The sequence below is a fragment of the Arvicola amphibius genome, chromosome 7, assembly GCF_903992535.2.
Source record: "Arvicola amphibius chromosome 7, mArvAmp1.2, whole genome shotgun sequence".
In the NCBI taxonomy this organism is placed as follows: domain Eukaryota; kingdom Metazoa; phylum Chordata; class Mammalia; order Rodentia; family Cricetidae; genus Arvicola; species Arvicola amphibius.
The window spans coordinates 53,843,688-53,860,754 of record NC_052053.1 but is presented as its reverse complement, the minus strand read 5'-3'; the positions used below and the strand labels follow the sequence as shown (position 1 = coordinate 53,860,754).

Here is a 17,067-nt window from a genome sequence, read left to right as displayed (position 1 = left end):
AAGGCAGTGAATACATGCAAAGTTGTCTTAGAAACACACTTCTGAGGAGAGGGAACACCTCAAGCTCATGTTTACCACATGATGCTCTGCAGAACACCCCTGCAGACGTCTACAACTGCTCCTGGGGATGGGGTGGGAGCAAGAAACCCTGGCTTAAATAGACAGAACTGGTGTCTTCACTGCAGGACCTCTCAAAGGCTCTAACCTCCTGGGGGCAAGCAAGGAAACCAACCCTGCAGAAAACAACGCATAGTCCCACATTTAGGAACCTCTGAAACCAATTTTGAGGTCGTTCCCCACCCGGAGATGGTTTTATCCATCTGTAAAATAGAGAAAGCACTGGTTAAAGCTAGACCCTCACGATGGGAGATGGACTGCTTGGGTTTGGACCCGAGCTCTGGTGACAAGAGTGCATGTGGCTTGGCCTGTCATGAGCACAAAGTGCTGAGGACGCAGCAGACCTGGAAGACACTCACCATGTGACCAGTACACTAGAGGACCCTGACTTTGTAGGCAAAGAACTCCTCTGTCTCCAAGTGCACTGCGAGAACACTGTCTCCAACCCTGGAGGAGGATAAAGTGGGCGTAGGCCAGGGCATCAGCAATGGTGTGTGTTCACCGCCCAATGCCTGACACAGGGGCCTCAAAAATGGTAAGCAGTTCGCTATTGTTAGTATTATCAGAAATGTAACATGAACATGTGAGCGGAGACCACATGGAAGACAGCTGATAGGGCTACCCTGGGACTCCGCTTTCTCCTCTGTAAAGTGGGGATGGCAGTAGCACCTGTAAGGGTGAACCATGGAAATGCTAACACTGAGCAGAACCCATCTTCAGTGGCCACTCAACAGTAGTGGGTGGGGCCATCCCAGCACCAAGAGAAGCCTGCCATGTAGACAGCAAGATGAAGGACATCTGCATCCCGCCCAGCCACAGAGGTCCATGAAGCTCCAGGGGCTTCACTACCTGAGCACCATGAACCAAGCCCAACAAAGACCTCACACACCTTCAGTGTGCAAAGGATTCCTTTCAGGAAACCTGGGGCCTGCTTCACTAAATAGAAAATTTGAAGCTTAGAGAGAAACAGCAGGTGGCACCAGGTCTCAGAGGACTCCTCAGCATGAGGCAGTGTGGGAACTACAAGGGGATAGGGACTGGGCAGTCAGGGGTTTAAATTCCAAGACCCTGCCTCACAAGCCAGACCCCCTTACCCCTCTCACTCACCAACCATCTGATAGGTGGCCTGGGCTGATCTGGCTACTCCCCTCAAGACAGGCCTCTCTTAGGCTACGCTGAGAGCTCTGTCTGCAGGACAGGACACCCCTACACCGGCTGTCCTATGGGGGGTGCCTTCATGGAACTGGGCTTGAACTACATGGCTGCCACTGACTTCATCATGGTAAGTGAAGTCACTTCTCTGCACCTCAACATCACCCCTAGAATCAGGGAGTCAGAGTAAGGACTGGGCCCTGGTGATCCATGTGGGCTCAATACTGGACCAAGTGCAACTCCAGCTTTGGCTTCCCCTCTTAGTTCATTTACCTGCTGACCACAATGTCAATGCCTGGCCTCATCCAAGCACCTCCACGGAGCCCTGAGCACTGGCCTAATGACTCTTTCCAAAATGGAACCATAGAGTAAACACCAGTGAGAAGTTCTCCACAGCAGAAAAATGAGTGCCTGCCTGAGCAAGAGCAGCAGGCTGCCTCAGGGAGACGCCTCTCTGGGTGCTGGTTTCTTTCTTTGACCATGAACTTATTTCTAACAAGAAGACTCCTGGTTTGGGATGTTCTTTTTGTTTTGTTTTGTTTTCCGAGACAGGGTTTCTCTGTGGCTTTGGAGCCTGTCCTGGAACTCACTCTGTAGACCAGGTTAACCTCGAACTCACAGAGATCCACCTGCCTCTGCCTCCTGAGTGCTGGGATTAAAGGTGGGTGCCACCACCGCCTGGCTGGGATGTTCTTTAAAAAGGCATTACAACCTTAAAGCAAATGGCAGGCCCAGATAAGGGTACAATCTCAGCTCTGGCTGAGCTCTGGCCAAGGAATGAACTGCCTGAGCAGAGAGATCTCTCAGGAGTGATAAAGGGCCACTCCACACTGGCTTCAGTTTCTACCTCTGTGAGAAATTAAGAACACAGCATGGGATATGCTTAGACAAGCTGCCAACACACAGCTGGGTCACAATCTTTGCCCCTCTACAATGGTTCTCAACTTTGGGCAATAGTTCTCAGACTCGAAGGAGACTCAAGTTACCCAAGCACAAAGTCTAATCCAGCAGGTCTAGGGTGGAGCTCAAGAACCTGTATTTTCTAATGATGACTCTCCCCTACCTTGAACATCTGTGACAAACTCCATCCCAGACACTTCTGCGACTCAGTTTCCTAGCTGCAGTCTGGGGTAGGGACTGGAAAGGCATACATGGGAATAGGAATAGGGGTGGAGCCAGGAACAATCCATTAATAAATCTCCTTCCCAGCCAGAAACACTAATTGTTGAGGCTTGGCCATTCTTCATGTGCTAACAATATGCAGCTGCAATACAACGCTCTGATTATGAATGTCAGAAAGACAGAGCATGAAATTAACTTCCTCTTAGTCAGTGGGCACAGGGAGATGCTACACTAATTCACTGCCCTCAGCATGAAAACTCCCAATGACAATGTTGCATCTTATTAGGGTGTGTGCTACCCTGATGTCATCTATCCCTCTGCCCAATGCTCTTTTACAATTCAACTGGGCTTATGTACAATCAAGCAGGACCCTGCTTGTTCAAGACAGGTCAACAGCGGGCAGGATGGGCTAACAGAAGGGGATTTGCCAGGGCAGCTGAGAGAGGGTAGAAGAGCCCCCCAGCTCCACAGTGGGGGTTTCCCATGGGAAAAAGGAAGGTGGGAGACTGCTGTGCTGGAACAACTCACCATGTAGCTGACAGACACAGGGAGCTGTCCCAAGAGATGGGAAAGCTGGACTCAGAGCATGCCTGTGACTCTTGCAGCCCCTGTGCCAGCCTGGCCAGAAACACCAAAGTACCCATGAGTGCCAGCAGAAGGTGCAAAAGCCTGCCAGGATACCTTTAGGGGAACGTTCCCAGAAGCAGGGCCTCGAGGCTGCCCACTGACCCAACTCTCTTAAGAAACTTGAGCATATGCAAAGTTATTCACTCATTGACGGTACTAAGTATTTCTGGGCAGCACACAGCACTGTCAGTGCTTCTGACCAGCCCACTGCAGAAGCACTGTCAGGAGTCAGAGGCCTGCCAAAGGCATTCTTGACATCTCTCCAGGATTAGGCTTAACCTCCAGTTTTGGGGGTCACGTCTTAGCCTAAGATTGTCCAAGTGGTCCCCCAGAAGGCTGTCAGGTTAGACACTCTCTTCCACCCTCTCCTGGGATCATATCCACTACTTGCCTAAGTGATGGCTTTTGTAAGTACTTACAGCCCAAGTTCCAAAAGCAATCTATGTGTGCATGTAGACTAGCACATGTGGTGGACAGTCATGTGTCCATGGAGCTCAGACACGCTCAGACAGCAGGGATGGAAGGGGAAACCTCCAGTATTCAAAGACCAGGAGACAGCACAAGACCAAGTATAGTCTCGCCTTACTCCCAGACCACTGACTCCACATGTGCACTGAAGAGGTTTGCTGGGGTTTGGCCATGGCAGCTGTCGAGGCTCTGCGGGGCTAAGGAAGAGTACCCCTTGCATAGGGTGAGTAGGAAATGCGCCATGTCATGGAAGAAAGCCGGTGAGTATAGAGAGCAGGCCTTGGGCATGGCACGGTGGAACTCTGAGGATGGGGGAGCCTCAGTTCAATGCAGACCTGCTGCCCACACACCCATAAAGCTCCTACCAGACAGGAGAAAGTCCCTCCTTCCAGAGGGACTTAGGGCTCTCCTTCCAGACAGACATACTCAAGAAAGCAAGAATCTGTAACCATCAGAGCGTCTCTGGGAAGGGAAGCTTTGTCCTTCATTCTCATAGAGAATGGGGCTGGCAGCACAGAGCAGTGAGAAACCAAACACAGGCACCAGCCAGAAGGGAGGTCTGTGGTTTCCTTCTCCCCTTTTCACTCTCTCTGTGATCGCTAGTTTCTTTCTGTGGTCTTTAGAAATAGCCGTTAATTAGAGCCTAGTAATTAACTTTCTGGTTCAAATAATATTTTGCAAAGGAATTCCATTAAAGAGTCGATTTGCATATCCTCTGATATGGGGCTTGGAAATAGGCAAGGCTACTTGGGGAGAGAAGCCCCATGGTACCCCCAAGGCTGGCTGCCACCAGGACATGGGTTCTACTTAGCATGTGAGATTGAGAGGGGAGTCCAAAGGCTGCTGATGGGTAAGTTATCCCCAAGAAGTTAGGCAGCTTGTTAACAAAACAGGCCAGCATGTCCACATGCCCAGACAGTACTGCATATGTGGACAGGAATGTACACATGGGCACCCAGAGACTACACACATATATTAACAGAAAATACAGAACATGCACCTGGGCAACACAGAATATATGTAAACACAAAAGGAGTTAACATATCAAGAAAATGCACAATAGTAATATGGTAGTCAGAACTTACTGAGTACTTAGATCGAATCATTTGCCTATATTTGACCTACAGAAATCTTAAAACTTCATCTGGTCTAATCCAACAGGATGCCAAACTGGTCTGTTGCAAATACATAGACATATACCAAAATATTTACATGTCATGCACACACCTTCCTGAGGACAGATACACATTTGCAAAATATAATAAAAATTATGCAGGTGTATTGGTGCTTGTTCAAAGTTTCCTAGCCTCTGAAACTTCAGCTGGGCAGCCTGGGGCTGATCACTAGCTAAATTCCACCATTCCTTAAAATATTACCCAGCTCAGATACCTAGAAAGTCCACAAGGGGACCGCAGATATAAAAGGAAGGCAAGGAAAATGAGAAAGCACAAATAAACTGGCTGTTCCACGTATCCAGGTTGTGTTCTGTGGCGTTCCTCGCCTCTGGAGCTGAGGCTCAGAGTCACACACATGGCTCTAGCTGGACTTGCTCACCCTCCTGAGGATCCACATACAGAGCTGCACAGGGAAGCAGTGTGACTACTCAGTGTCCCTGGACCTTTCAGTCCCTTTTCTGCCCATCGACCCTGTAAAGGACAGATGCCCTCTCCAAGTACCATAAATGTAAGTTTCCTTGTAATGATTACTGTTTCAAGAATTAAATCTGATTCCCATATGGGGGAGGGGGAGATAAAAGCCAGGAAGTCTTCCTCCCAGGAGTTAGTGAATTTCTTGTAGAGCTCATAACATGTAGGACCCACCCATACACAGCCTCCTGATGCTAAGGAAGGCCAGCCAGTCAGGGTAACCGAAAGTCTGCAGAGGGATGTCAGAAATTTAGAACATGGGGTGAGCCTGGAGGAAACAGCACCGTGGGCCACTGGACTCAGGAGAGCAGTCAGTACCCAACCATTATCAAGCAAATTAATGCAAATAAAGAAATACCATTTTTCTGCCTTTCCAAGATGAAGGAGACCATTTTAATGACGACAGACAGACAGCTCATCTCTTAGTGTAAAGAAATACTAACAGGCAGCCACTCTCACTGGCAGAGACTAAACCATTTCAGGCTTTTGATGCGCCTTTTGTGTGTGCCAAAAACTTCAAGCTTCATATTCTTTGACTTAGTAATTCTATTTCTAAGACATTATCCTATGGGAAAATAAGAGATGTAGGCAAAAAGTGAATGCTCAAAAATTTAAATTAGTAAAGAAAAAGTAAAACTAAATGCTAAATGATTTAAAATAAAGACGGCTCAGGAGCAGCTACAACAGTGGACATTTAAAAGGAATTTTAAAACCACACAGGAAACCTCTTCACTCCCAGGCGCAGACAGACAGGAGGACAAAAGGACAGGCGGAGGGCCTCTTACCAGGCACTCGCTCGGCTTTGCTCAAGGTTAACAACGCTCTCCATTATGACTCAATTCCTCTTACAAGGAGCAGTAGCATCTATGATCTCTCTAGAACTATGGAATGATACATGACTGACTGTTAGTCCTGGCACACAGATGAGAAAACTGAGGCCTACCAAACAAGATGGCTTCCCCCAACTGATGTTAACTAATACTTGAAATCCTATAGTTAGGTGAAGTTCTTTCACACATTCTGTTTTACTTAATCAAATTTAGAAACATTTAAGAAGGTGTGAGACCCAGTATTAAATGCTAAGGAAACAGCACAGAGTAAGATCAAATACTTGTGATTAAATACTGAATGTATCAACACCAGTACCTCCATCATAATTTTCATTGTGTCCACTCCGTAGACGTATAAACTGATGCTCCCGAAAGCCTAAGTGACTTGCTCCAGCAAGGACTTTGAAGACAAAGCTGACATTATACCTAGTAAGTATCTAAACTTGAAGTCACTATACTTCACAGACCAGTCAAAAGGGAAAGTAGACAAGGGCCTGATGTCCCATTCCCTCTGCACAGTAGGGCAGGAACCAGCACATAATCACTGGCCTATGGACAAGCACTACCTTCCACTTCCTGTTCTCTGCCCAGCTTCCTGTCTCTTCCTCCAAGGGCTACCTCAGGCCTGGAGACAGAACTCCTATCTGCCTTCTTCTCAGGCCAGGTGAGAGTCCCTGTAACAACCCCACCCCCACCTCCAACTATCTACCCCCCCCCCATACACCTGAGTAACTCTCAGCTGTGGAAACGGAGCGCCATAGTCTCTGAACGGGAGAGTGCAGCTCTAACTGTGCACACACCAGCCTTGCCTAGTTGCACCCGACTGCATTCCTAAGTTAAGCGTCATAGGAGGCCAACTGGCAAGAATGAGAGGGTACCGCCACTCCAGAGTACAGAGAGTCAGAGGGGACACTCTCACCCAGAGTTACTGAGAAATGGTATCAGGGGAAAGAAGGGAGAAGGATGTCAGCTGACTGACCTAGCTCAGTGACTAGGTTCTGGGAAGGCAGAACCACCATATCCTTTACTGCTTTTACCAACATTAAAACCCCTTGCCAATGAAGCAGCAACACTTCCAGCCTTCAGGAAAATGCTTCTGCCAGCACCGGTTCACCTGGGGAGCGCTGGCCAGCACTCACTTCTGCTGTCCAGGAGAAATGACTGCCTGCCCCTGATGTTTACTGGCAAAGCCTCTAAAGGAGACAGGAGTGTCTGAGAGGCCCAGAGATCAGAGACCAGTTGGGAACCTCCCCTGAAGCCATCTTCAGTACAATAAGCGCAAAGTAAGTGCAAAGGCTCAAACCTGTCCTGTTGTCCTGTAGCCCTTGAGCCCCTAAGACTCTGCTAGTCTGACCCAAGCCTCACAACCAAAGGGCAGCAGCCGACACTCAGGGCAGATTTCTTCCTCAAGAGTCCTGAAGATTCCGGCACAGAACTACCTGGTTTCCAGCCTCTGGACGGAGAATTCCAGAGCAACAACAAAAGGACCGCCCCAGCACAGCAGTCTGCAGAGCACACAGACAGCACACACGCCTCTTTAGCAGTCATACAAACCAGGCAGATTCACACACACAGACTCAAGAGATTGACCCAGATAGCCCCAAACTGTTCATCTACACGGGAGGGCTTCTGGGATCAGGGCTCGTGCACGCAACCGTGGAAGCGTTTATTCCCTTTTCCGTCGTTGCGTCCCAAGCATCCTTCCCATCTCAAGCATCCACTCACTGCTTGGTGTCTCTGTATCTACCCCAGCCCCCGGGAGAGGCATGGCGGTCAGTGGGAGTCCCATGGAGAGGGAATTCAATCTCTCCCTGATCTGCTCATTCCACCCCACCTGGGCTGCACAACACCCACAAGAGTGAAGAGGTCCCTTTCCACTGACCCAGGCCTGACCATGAATCAGTGAACTCCGAGAATGATGACTCCAGGACTGTCCCAGAGGAACATCTGCCAATGCACCCAGCTCAAGCCAGCGGAGCTGTTCCCGAACAAAGCAACAAACTGAGACCCCGGTACTGGCAAAGCCCCTTTCAGCCTCTAGACTGAATAGGATTCCAAACCCAGTCTCCCTGACTGCTCATGGAAACCTGGGCTCCTTTCCGATTCCAGACAAGCCACTAGGCCAGATCTTGTTCAGAGAAAATTAAAAAGACAATTCCACACTGCTGCCTGTGACATTCAGCTCCTCTTGCTGCCGTTCACATTTCCAGAAATGGACTTGTAGTTTCACTCTCAAACCCGACTCTGCCTACCCCTCCCCCTGCATGTAACAAGGCTAACCTGAGAGCAGGCTGAACAGGATGTATCCGAGGTCATCTTAACGGAGCCTGGACCTCTGGCTAGGGTTGCTAGTCAAGCGCTTGCTGCCGGCTTCCCAGGGTGGGAGGTAAACACCACACACATGCTGCCTGCTCTCAAGCGGGCAGACACACTGGGAGAGCCGAGACCAGGCTGCCTGCTGTCTCTCCTGCTCCCGGAAAACCACCACATGCACACAAAACCGGTACGCACACAAAACTGGGTACGTACACAAGTCCTCTCATGCGAGAACAGAAGGTCCGGACCCCTGCCAGGGAAAGCGCAGAGAAGGGCATGTTCTTGGGGGACACAGCCGGAGGTGGGAGCCGTAGGAGAGTGGAAGGCAGCAAACCGGGTGGCCTGCCGCCCAGACAGACAATAATAACAAAGATGGGAATGGAGATTCAAAGACGCAGTGGCTGCACCCAGCACTGAGCTCTGACCTGGCTGCATCTTCCTGCCAGGGAACGCCTGGTCCCCTGAGGCACCATAGCCACCAGTGTGAGGCTGGGGGTCCTGCCTTAGGCTGGGCTGGGCAGCTGGGGCAGGAAGCCAGGTGCAGACAGCCGTGGGGATGCACTGGAGAACCGCTCTGGGCTGAGGGACAAGGAAGGTCTAGCGGTTCTAATTGGGTTATGGGAGGGGTACTCTGGGGGAAGACGCTAGCTGTCACTTAATCGTCATTCCACCTTGGGCAGGAGTTGGGATAACTTGGGCTCCTTTGCTTGCTGGAACCAAGAAGGAAAGGAGAGACATTATCATTCTACCTGTGCCTTCCACACAAAAAGTGCTAACTCGCCAATGGTAAAGCGGACACAGACCTAGAAAGGGAGACGCCAGTACCCTAAGATGTTGGGGCTGAATGCTGAAAAGGCTTCTTAGAGCCCATTGGCTCCTTTCACCTCCACGACACGTTCTAACTGGTACAGGAATCCATCACTGTGCCTGTGCCTAAGTAGAAAGGTGCCTGTGGCTGACACGACTCTAGGAGGAGATCCAGGGCCCCCAGAGACTGTGCCCGTCCAGTGCCCCCGCACGGACAGGATGGCTTGCCCTTGCGAGCTGAAGCCTGCACGTTGCCAGTGACTCCAAAGCAGGCTCAACAACCTCCTCCCCGCTCCTCTGCCCCACAAGCCACCTCCCCCTGGAATTTCCACACCTGCTCTAGGCTTACCCAGAAGGAAGCAGGGAATAGGAGACACCCCTGGGAGCGGGAGGAAAAGGAGGGGAGCAGCTGCCCAGACTGGAGGGGGAAGGCCCATCTTCCGGGGTCTCATGCTATTCCTATCAACCCAGCGACTGGGCATTGCCCGCTCTACTCGCCCCAGCCCCCAGAGGAGCACGTGCCCTACTTAGCGCAGATGTGCCCCCTGAGCAGCCCAGCCCCCTGCTCCTCCCCTCCAGATGTTCACCCTTTTCCGCGCCACGAGCGCTGCCTGGTCTGGGTAAGACCCAACCGAAAATGCCTTTTGTATCGGACACCGAGGGACTCGGCAGGCCGGGGGATGGGTCCTGAGGGTGGAGGCGCCACTTCCGTCCCCTACCTCCAGGCACCGCACGGCCCGGGAAACAATGCCCACCTCGGCCAGATGAAGCAGGACCCCTCATGCCCGAGAGAGCACTTGCAGCCCGGCCTCTCCCTGGACCTCCGGCAACCGGTGGGGGCAGCAAAGGGTGCAGCCTCGGCCCCACGGCCCGACGTGGACCCCGTTCCCGGAGTTCCCGGAGGCCGGCGAGGCGTCTCTCCTGCGGGAGCGTGCTCTGCCCGGCTCCGGCTTTGTCCCCGCGCCCTCGGGGCACAGCCCGGGCGACGGCGGGCTCACCTCTCATTGTCCGCGGCGGCGGCGGCGGCGGCGGTTGCGCTCCGGAACCCCGGCAGGATGTGGCGGAAGCTGTGGTTGCGGTCCAGCTTGGGCTGGCTCTTGGTGCGCTTGATGGAGCCCTTGAGGCGACGGCTGAGGAAGCCCTGCGCGCGGGGCGACAAGAGGGGGAAGGGGAGGCGGGGTTAGCGCGGCGGCGGCGGGCCGGGACCCGCACCCTCGCTGCCCACGGCGGGCCGGGTTCGGCCCCAGCAGCTCGCGGCCCGCGCCGCCGCTCGCCCGCCCGCCCGCCGACCGAGCGCCGACGGCCCGGCCCGCGCAGCGCGGCCCAGCCCACCCCGCGCCGCCAGCCGGCCGGCCCAGCCCGCCACGTCGCCCCCGCCCCTAAGCCGCCGTTGCCATGGCGACGCCGAGCCGAGAGTCTCCGACAGTGGCCGAGGATGCCCGAGCCCCCCTACCCCGCCCCCCTGGTGCCGAGAGGGCGGGGGGCTGAGGGGGACCAGGCTTCGGAGGGGCGGGGACCTGGGGGTCGCGCGCCACCAGCTGCCCCTCATCTCCCAGCCTTCCTTCACAACCAGGCCACACCCCCAACCTCCGGGAGGAATCCACACCCCGCCCCGTCCGGGACTGACAGGAGCGGTTGCACAGAAGGAAACTAAGGCCGGGAGAGCAGGCCCTCTAGGCGGCCAGCGCCTGGTAGCAGCACTCTGGCCATCTAGACCAGAGTAGGCAGTGACTGGATGTCTGGATGGGCGCTGAAACCCTTGGACCCCGGCAAGGCCAATTCCCACGGGTACAGGATTCCCCAGTTCCCGCCTTAGGGAGGGGCCCGAGGTGTTGAAGGATTTCCTGAGTATTCCTCAGATTTGGGACACCGGACTTAGACCATGCCTAGATTCACCTGGCAGCGCTAACCTGAAGCTCCTGCTTAAACCACCATCCCCAACTCCAATCACCCCACCCCAGAGCTTCCAGACTAATGAAGAAGCAGGGGAGGAGGCAGGCAGCAGTCAGTACACGCAGGCTGGACCAGAGCTCCCTTGATAGATGATGAAATGCGGGGCTCAAGGGGCCACGGCTGTGTCTTACTGAGTGAGCTGGCTAGTTTTCTGTCAACTTGACACAGGCTAGTCATCTGAGAGGAAGGAACCTCAACTGAGAAAATGCCTCCACAAGATCTAGTTGTAGGGCATTTGTTAATTTAGTGATTGATGTGGAAGGGCACAGCCCATTGTGGGTGGTTTCATCCTGTACTGCTGGTCCTGGGTTTTATAAGGCAGCAGGCTGAGTAAGTCATGGGGAGCAGGCAGAAAGCAACACCCCTCCATGGCCTCTGCATCAGCTCCTGCCTCCAGGTTCCTGCTCTGCTTGAGTTCCTGTCCTGACTTCCTTCAGTGATGGTCTAAAATATAAAAAGCATAAACTGAATAAACCCTTTCCTCCCCAAGTTCCTTTGGTTATTGTGTGTGTGTGTGTGTGTGTGTGTGTGTTTTAATCATAGCGTTAGAAACTCTAATCCTTTAATTTCAGCACTCGGGGGAGGCAGAGGCAGGCAGTTTTCTGTGAGTTCAAGGCCAGCCTGGTCTACAGAGTGAGTTCCAGGACAGCCAGGGCTACACAGAGAGACCCTGTCAGAGAGACAGACAGAGAGAGAAAGAGAAAGAGAGAGAGAGAGAGAGGGAGGGAGGGAGGGAGGGAGGAAGAGAGAGAGAGAGAGAGAGAGAGAGAGAGAGATTGATTCTAAGACACTGAGCTTGGGACCTGCAGGCACCTTGAGAACTGGACCTCCCCAAGGAGGGCTTGTCTGGGAGGGGTGCTGGGACCCACCCACTCAGTCTCCATCCTGGGTAATCTTAGGACAGAAGTAAAGGGGTGGTAACTATTTTGATGTCAGTGCTGTCGCTGAGATCTGAACGTCACATTTCATCCATCACAGGAGAACAGGTGGGTCTGACAGTCCTCTGACCTCAGAAGCTCAGGGGGACATTTGCAGCCTCAACCCCCCCAGACATGACGAGCTCAAAAATGGGCTAAGTAAATCCTCTTGTGCCACACAGAAAGTACCAGAAAGACCTTGCCTGCAAATGAAGAAGCCTTGCTCAGAGATGTCTGCCTGAGGACAGCCAGCTCCAGGGGCTAATGCCAGAGAAGTTCCCACAGGACACACCGTCTCTTGCGACATCTTAAGCTATCCCTCACCTTGCCCTTTTCCCTCTACATTTCTTCCTCCTCAGCCTCTTCCATCCATAGCAGCCTCTTCCTGTTGTCACTTGCCAGTATTCCACATGTTCTCCCAGGGCCACTAAAATGCTACCCCACCCAAAGGCTTTCCTAGCTGGTACTGTCCAAGTGCATCTGACCCCTGTGCCCACATGGCCTGACAAGGTGTTCAAACGCACTGCACTCAGTAGGTGCCTCTTGGCTTACAGGGTAAACTGGAGGGACCCTCCTCCTGAGACATAATCCACAGGCAAGGCATTGCAGACTAGGGGAGCTTGAAGCTTCTGGGACAATGCAGGCAGGGCCCTGCACCTCCAAGCAAACGCTGGGCTCCCCCAACCGCCTGGCTGCCCTGTGTGGCCCTCCCTCACGAGCGTTAAGTTAGGGAGTCTCCCAAGCACACTTGGACTTCTCTTGATTTTCATTTTCTTTCTTTTTATTTTTTTAAATACTTATTTATTTATTATGTATACAATATTCTGTCTGTGTGTATGTCTGCTGGCCAGAAGAGGGCATTAAAGATGGTTGTGAGCCACCATGTGGTTGCTGGGAATTGAACTTAGGACCTTTGGAAGAGCAGGCAATGCTCTTAACCTCTGTGCCATCTCTCCAGCCCCAGTTTTCATTTTCTGCACTGATGAAGATTTCACAATTGTTACACTCTTAGGTACAAAGAATCACAAAGCCCACTTGACAATTAATGGAGCCCATTCTATAATAATATCCTCAGTTCAACCCTATTTCTGAGTTAAAAAAAAGTCTTCTCCCTTTTAAGAAAGTGGGTTGGACCCTTGCAACTTCCCCGCTTGTCCTCATGAGGCTCAGATGCCAGCTGTCAGACGGCAGTGACTTCCTTCTGAAAACCAATGCTACCTGCTACCTCCCCTTACCCAAGCCAGCAATGGCCTTGGGGACTAGTACTCCAAAAGCCTGCCACACAAGACACAGAGAACACAGCAGCCATGTTGTTTACATGCCCAAGAGGCCCAGGAACTCAGATCATGAGGGGTTCTTCAGGGAGTCGTTGAGGATTCCTATTGAGACCCACTTCTCCACAATCTGCCCTACAGACCTGTGTCCCCATCCAGAGCCCCACATATAATAAACACCCTCTTCCTGGAAGGAGACTCATAGCCAAAAAGCCATTACTGAGGGTGATAAAGGTCCAGAGAGGTGAAAGGGCTTTCCCAAGATCAAAGGCCCCAAGCTGCATTCCTGGACTCTGCCCAGATTCACTGGGCTAAAGAGTCAGGCAGTTTGTCCTCTGCCCTGGATGAAAGAGACAAGCCTTCCCCCCACCCGCTTCATGGGATCAGTCAGAGCCAGAAATCATGAAGAGCAGCTAGTTGGTCTTCAAGCCAGAAAACTATGGTAGGCCCAAGTCAAAGAGCTGGGAGGCAGCTCGGTGGCAGAGTGCCTGCCTGCCATGTATCAGGTATCGAGCCTGATGCCACCACAGGGAGAACAAAGGCCCAAGTCCACCTTTAACTAAGCGGCATGAGACAAGGTTCTTGTTCCTTCAAGTCAGGCCTGATGGTGCACACCTTCGATCCCAGCACTCCAGAGGCAGAGGCAGGCACAGATCTTGGTGAGTTCCAGGCAAACCAGGGCTATGTAGTGAGACCTTGTCTCAACAAACAAACAAATAGCTCCTGGCACCCACTTTGGGGCTGTGATGTGCGTACTGACAGCCCGTGCCTGAGAACTAAGAAGTGCAAGTAGGCACATAGGCCTCAAACCCAGCTGTACCAGACCCCAGCTTGTCTCAGAGAGCTGGTGGGCAAGGCCTGTCACCTCACTGTGAAATAAGTTAGAGAGGAACATGCAGTAAGGATTAACCAGGACACATAAAGCTGACCAGAGCTTAGGTCTGGGGTGCAGAACAGAACCTCCAACAAAAGCTAAGTTTATTCTCACAAGTAACTCCTCCAAATACAAAGGTATCATAAAAGCCTGCAGTTTATAATAGCATATGTCAGGCTAGCTTGTCTGTGAGGGTTAGACATGCTTTCAACAAATCACTGCATGATCACTCCTTTGCCTATGCCCCCGTCACCCCCCCCCCACAGTCGCCCCATCACCCCCACGGTCGTCCCCCACCATCCCCCCATGGTCACCCCCGTCACACCCCACGGTCACCCCCGTCATTCCCCCACGGTCGCCCCCCCACCATCCTCCCACGGTCACCCCCGTCGCCCCCCACCATCTCCCCACGGTCGCCCCCCCCGGCGCCCCCCATGGTCGCCCCCCCCCGTCGCCCCCCAGTCACCCCTTGCTACCCCTCCTCCAGTCTCATCACACATTCTTTAGGAGACTATACACACACAGGATTTGGCCTTGGCCAATCAACCTTTGGGCACCTCAAACTTTTTCATGGTGCCTAGGTTCAAAAATCTTTGATCATTGTTTTTTTGAGAAGCTCAGCATGTAGCCCAGGCTGGCTCTGAATTCATGATCTTCCTACTTCTGCCTCCGCAGCGCTAGGATTCCAGGGGTTGCACCATCACACTTGGCTTCCTAGGATCAAATCTCCCCATCCCACCCCTGCCAGGGGAAGAGGTTGAGACATGGTCTCACGTACCCCAGGCTGACCTCAAAACTCCTACTCTTTCTATTTCCTTCCATGTGCTGAGATTACAGACATGCAACACCATGTCTGGTCTAGGTTCCGACAACCTCTGTAAAAGCTACTGGTCCTTTTTAAGTCTTAGTGTCCTACCTATAAAACAGGCTAATGGTGGGACCTACTTTCCGGGATTATGGGAAGAATTATGCTCAGATATTACCACGATGTCAGCAGATATTTAAGCAATCACATGTAGTGACTTTGCTGTCACCATTTCTGAGACTGGCTCAAGTGCAGCCAATTCTTTTTGTCCCAAGGTATGGGTGAACGACACTGGGAAGAGTCTGCCTGGGACTCTACGGAGTCTGCAGGCTGCTAGCGCTGGGGACAGAGACATGAATGAAGCTGCTTGCGGCCACAGAGTGAGAACCACTCTTTTAACTAGAGCTTTCTTCTAAAGGACTCCCCATGTGCAATGTGCGGCCATGGAGCTGCTCAGGTGAGGCCTCAGCTTTCATCCAGGGAGCAGGGACTGAAGTGTAAAACACAGCAGGCAGCAGGCAGCAGGCAGCATGCAGTCCACGGGGACAGGGCCTGCTCCACCCCTGTGGGGTACTGGCCTCCATTAACACACAGGCAGCTGTGCCAGTGTACTGAACTCAAGCAAGGCCTCAGGGCTTTCATACAAGGATGCTGTTGCTAGTCCTTGCTTTGCCCTTCTGTGAATGCCCCCCACCCAAAAGAACAAAACCACTCACAGCTGACCCCACTCTCTCACTGGCCAAGACCCAGGAGAGACCAGAGTGGAGAACACAGGTGTCTCTGGCTAGAAGGACAGGTCACCAGGCACCCCCTCCCATTGCAGCCGTTCTGTCCTAACATCTGGCCCACCCCTGCTCGTCTCTGGGAGGCTCTCCAGCAGCTCAGAACCCTTTCAGAATTCCAGAAGCGTGATTTCTTCATTCACCCATTTCAATCAATTCCAAGTGATGATGATGATGATAAATGATGGGTTATCGAGCAAGCTCCTGTTCTGCCAAGTTGCTGTGTCCATGAAAACTCCGAGCACATCTCTCAGCAGGGAGGGAGTCAGCCTAGGAGGCTCAAGGCCTCTGCTAAGAGTCGTTGGGAGAACACTGGCTTCCGTACCAGAACGTCAGGTTTTCAGAATGGGAAGTGGAGGCTGGAAGAGATTAAGATCTGTGCTCAGAGTGGCTAGGTTGTTATCTAGCAGAACTTGGACCTTACCCAGGAGAGTTCTGGAATGTGGGATGAGTAGAGTGGGGACCTCCTTCCCCAGAGGTGAAAAAGACAGCTCAGACCATCCTCTGCACACAGAACCCACAGGGGAGGACGATCCTCACAGGCACTGTACTCTAGAGGGTGTACACACCCACGCCACCCTGGGAGCCCCTCGTCACTAAGGGTCTCCTACCGGCTATACATCTCCTACAGTCCTGAGCCCAGACCTAGAGGACAGTGAGTACTCAGTCAAGGGCGTGCTCCTCCCCTACCCTCAGTGTCCAGCCAGCAAAACACATACCTTCCACCCAGCCCAGCCTTCATCTCCTCCCCTACCTGTAAGCCGACCCTGGGTCACTGCAGATGTGTAAACGGCCTGGCATACCTCTGTCTTCCTTTATCTGTACAACCTGCAACTCTGAGTGGTGCTCAGAAGGCAGGCAGAATGCCAAGGATCCATGCTGGGCAGTACCCAGCTCTACCCATGCCAGGTTTTAAAAGTCCAAACCCAAACAGGGAAGCTTCGGGAGGGAGGCTGTTTTCACAGATGTCTCCTTCAATTCCATTCTAGGGCTCTGTCGAAATGCCAAGAACACATCTAAATAAGCAAAATAGAAAAGGCAGGGGAAGATCCCAGCCAGAGAGTGCCACCTCTGGAGGCACTGGGCACACAGCAGGCAAGGGCAGGAGCAGGGTGGCAAGAGACCTATTTCCTAAGTGCATGGGTAAAGGCAATAGGACCCACATGGTACAAACAGGAACCAAGGCCCAGAGGGTGGTCAGATTTGTCAGATTTGTCTAGAATAACCAAGCACAATACCTAGGTCTCCTCAGTTCCTTCCAGCTTTAGCACCATGCTTCCAGACTCCCCCAGGAAGCTGTATTTCTCTTGTCCAGGCCTCCTCAGTCTTGCACGGGAGACACAAGGGGCTTGGGTGAGTGAGTGCTCGCCAGTGCAG

The 17,067-nt window shown here is 52.6% G+C and overlaps 1 protein-coding gene across 6 annotated transcripts in view; it reads right to left on the bottom strand.

Annotated features, from left to right (window-relative positions):
• Positions 1–17,067, bottom strand: part of LOC119818763 (DAB2 interacting protein) — a 147,861-nt gene that overhangs the window by 59,380 nt on the left and 71,414 nt on the right. For all 6 annotated transcript variants that reach the window (XM_038336519.2, XM_038336516.2, XM_038336518.1 and 3 more), the window contains one exon: positions 10,084–10,226. In XM_038336519.2, coding sequence (XP_038192447.1) covers positions 10,084–10,226 — 143 coding nt within the window. The remainder of the gene's footprint in view (positions 1–10,083; positions 10,227–17,067) is intronic.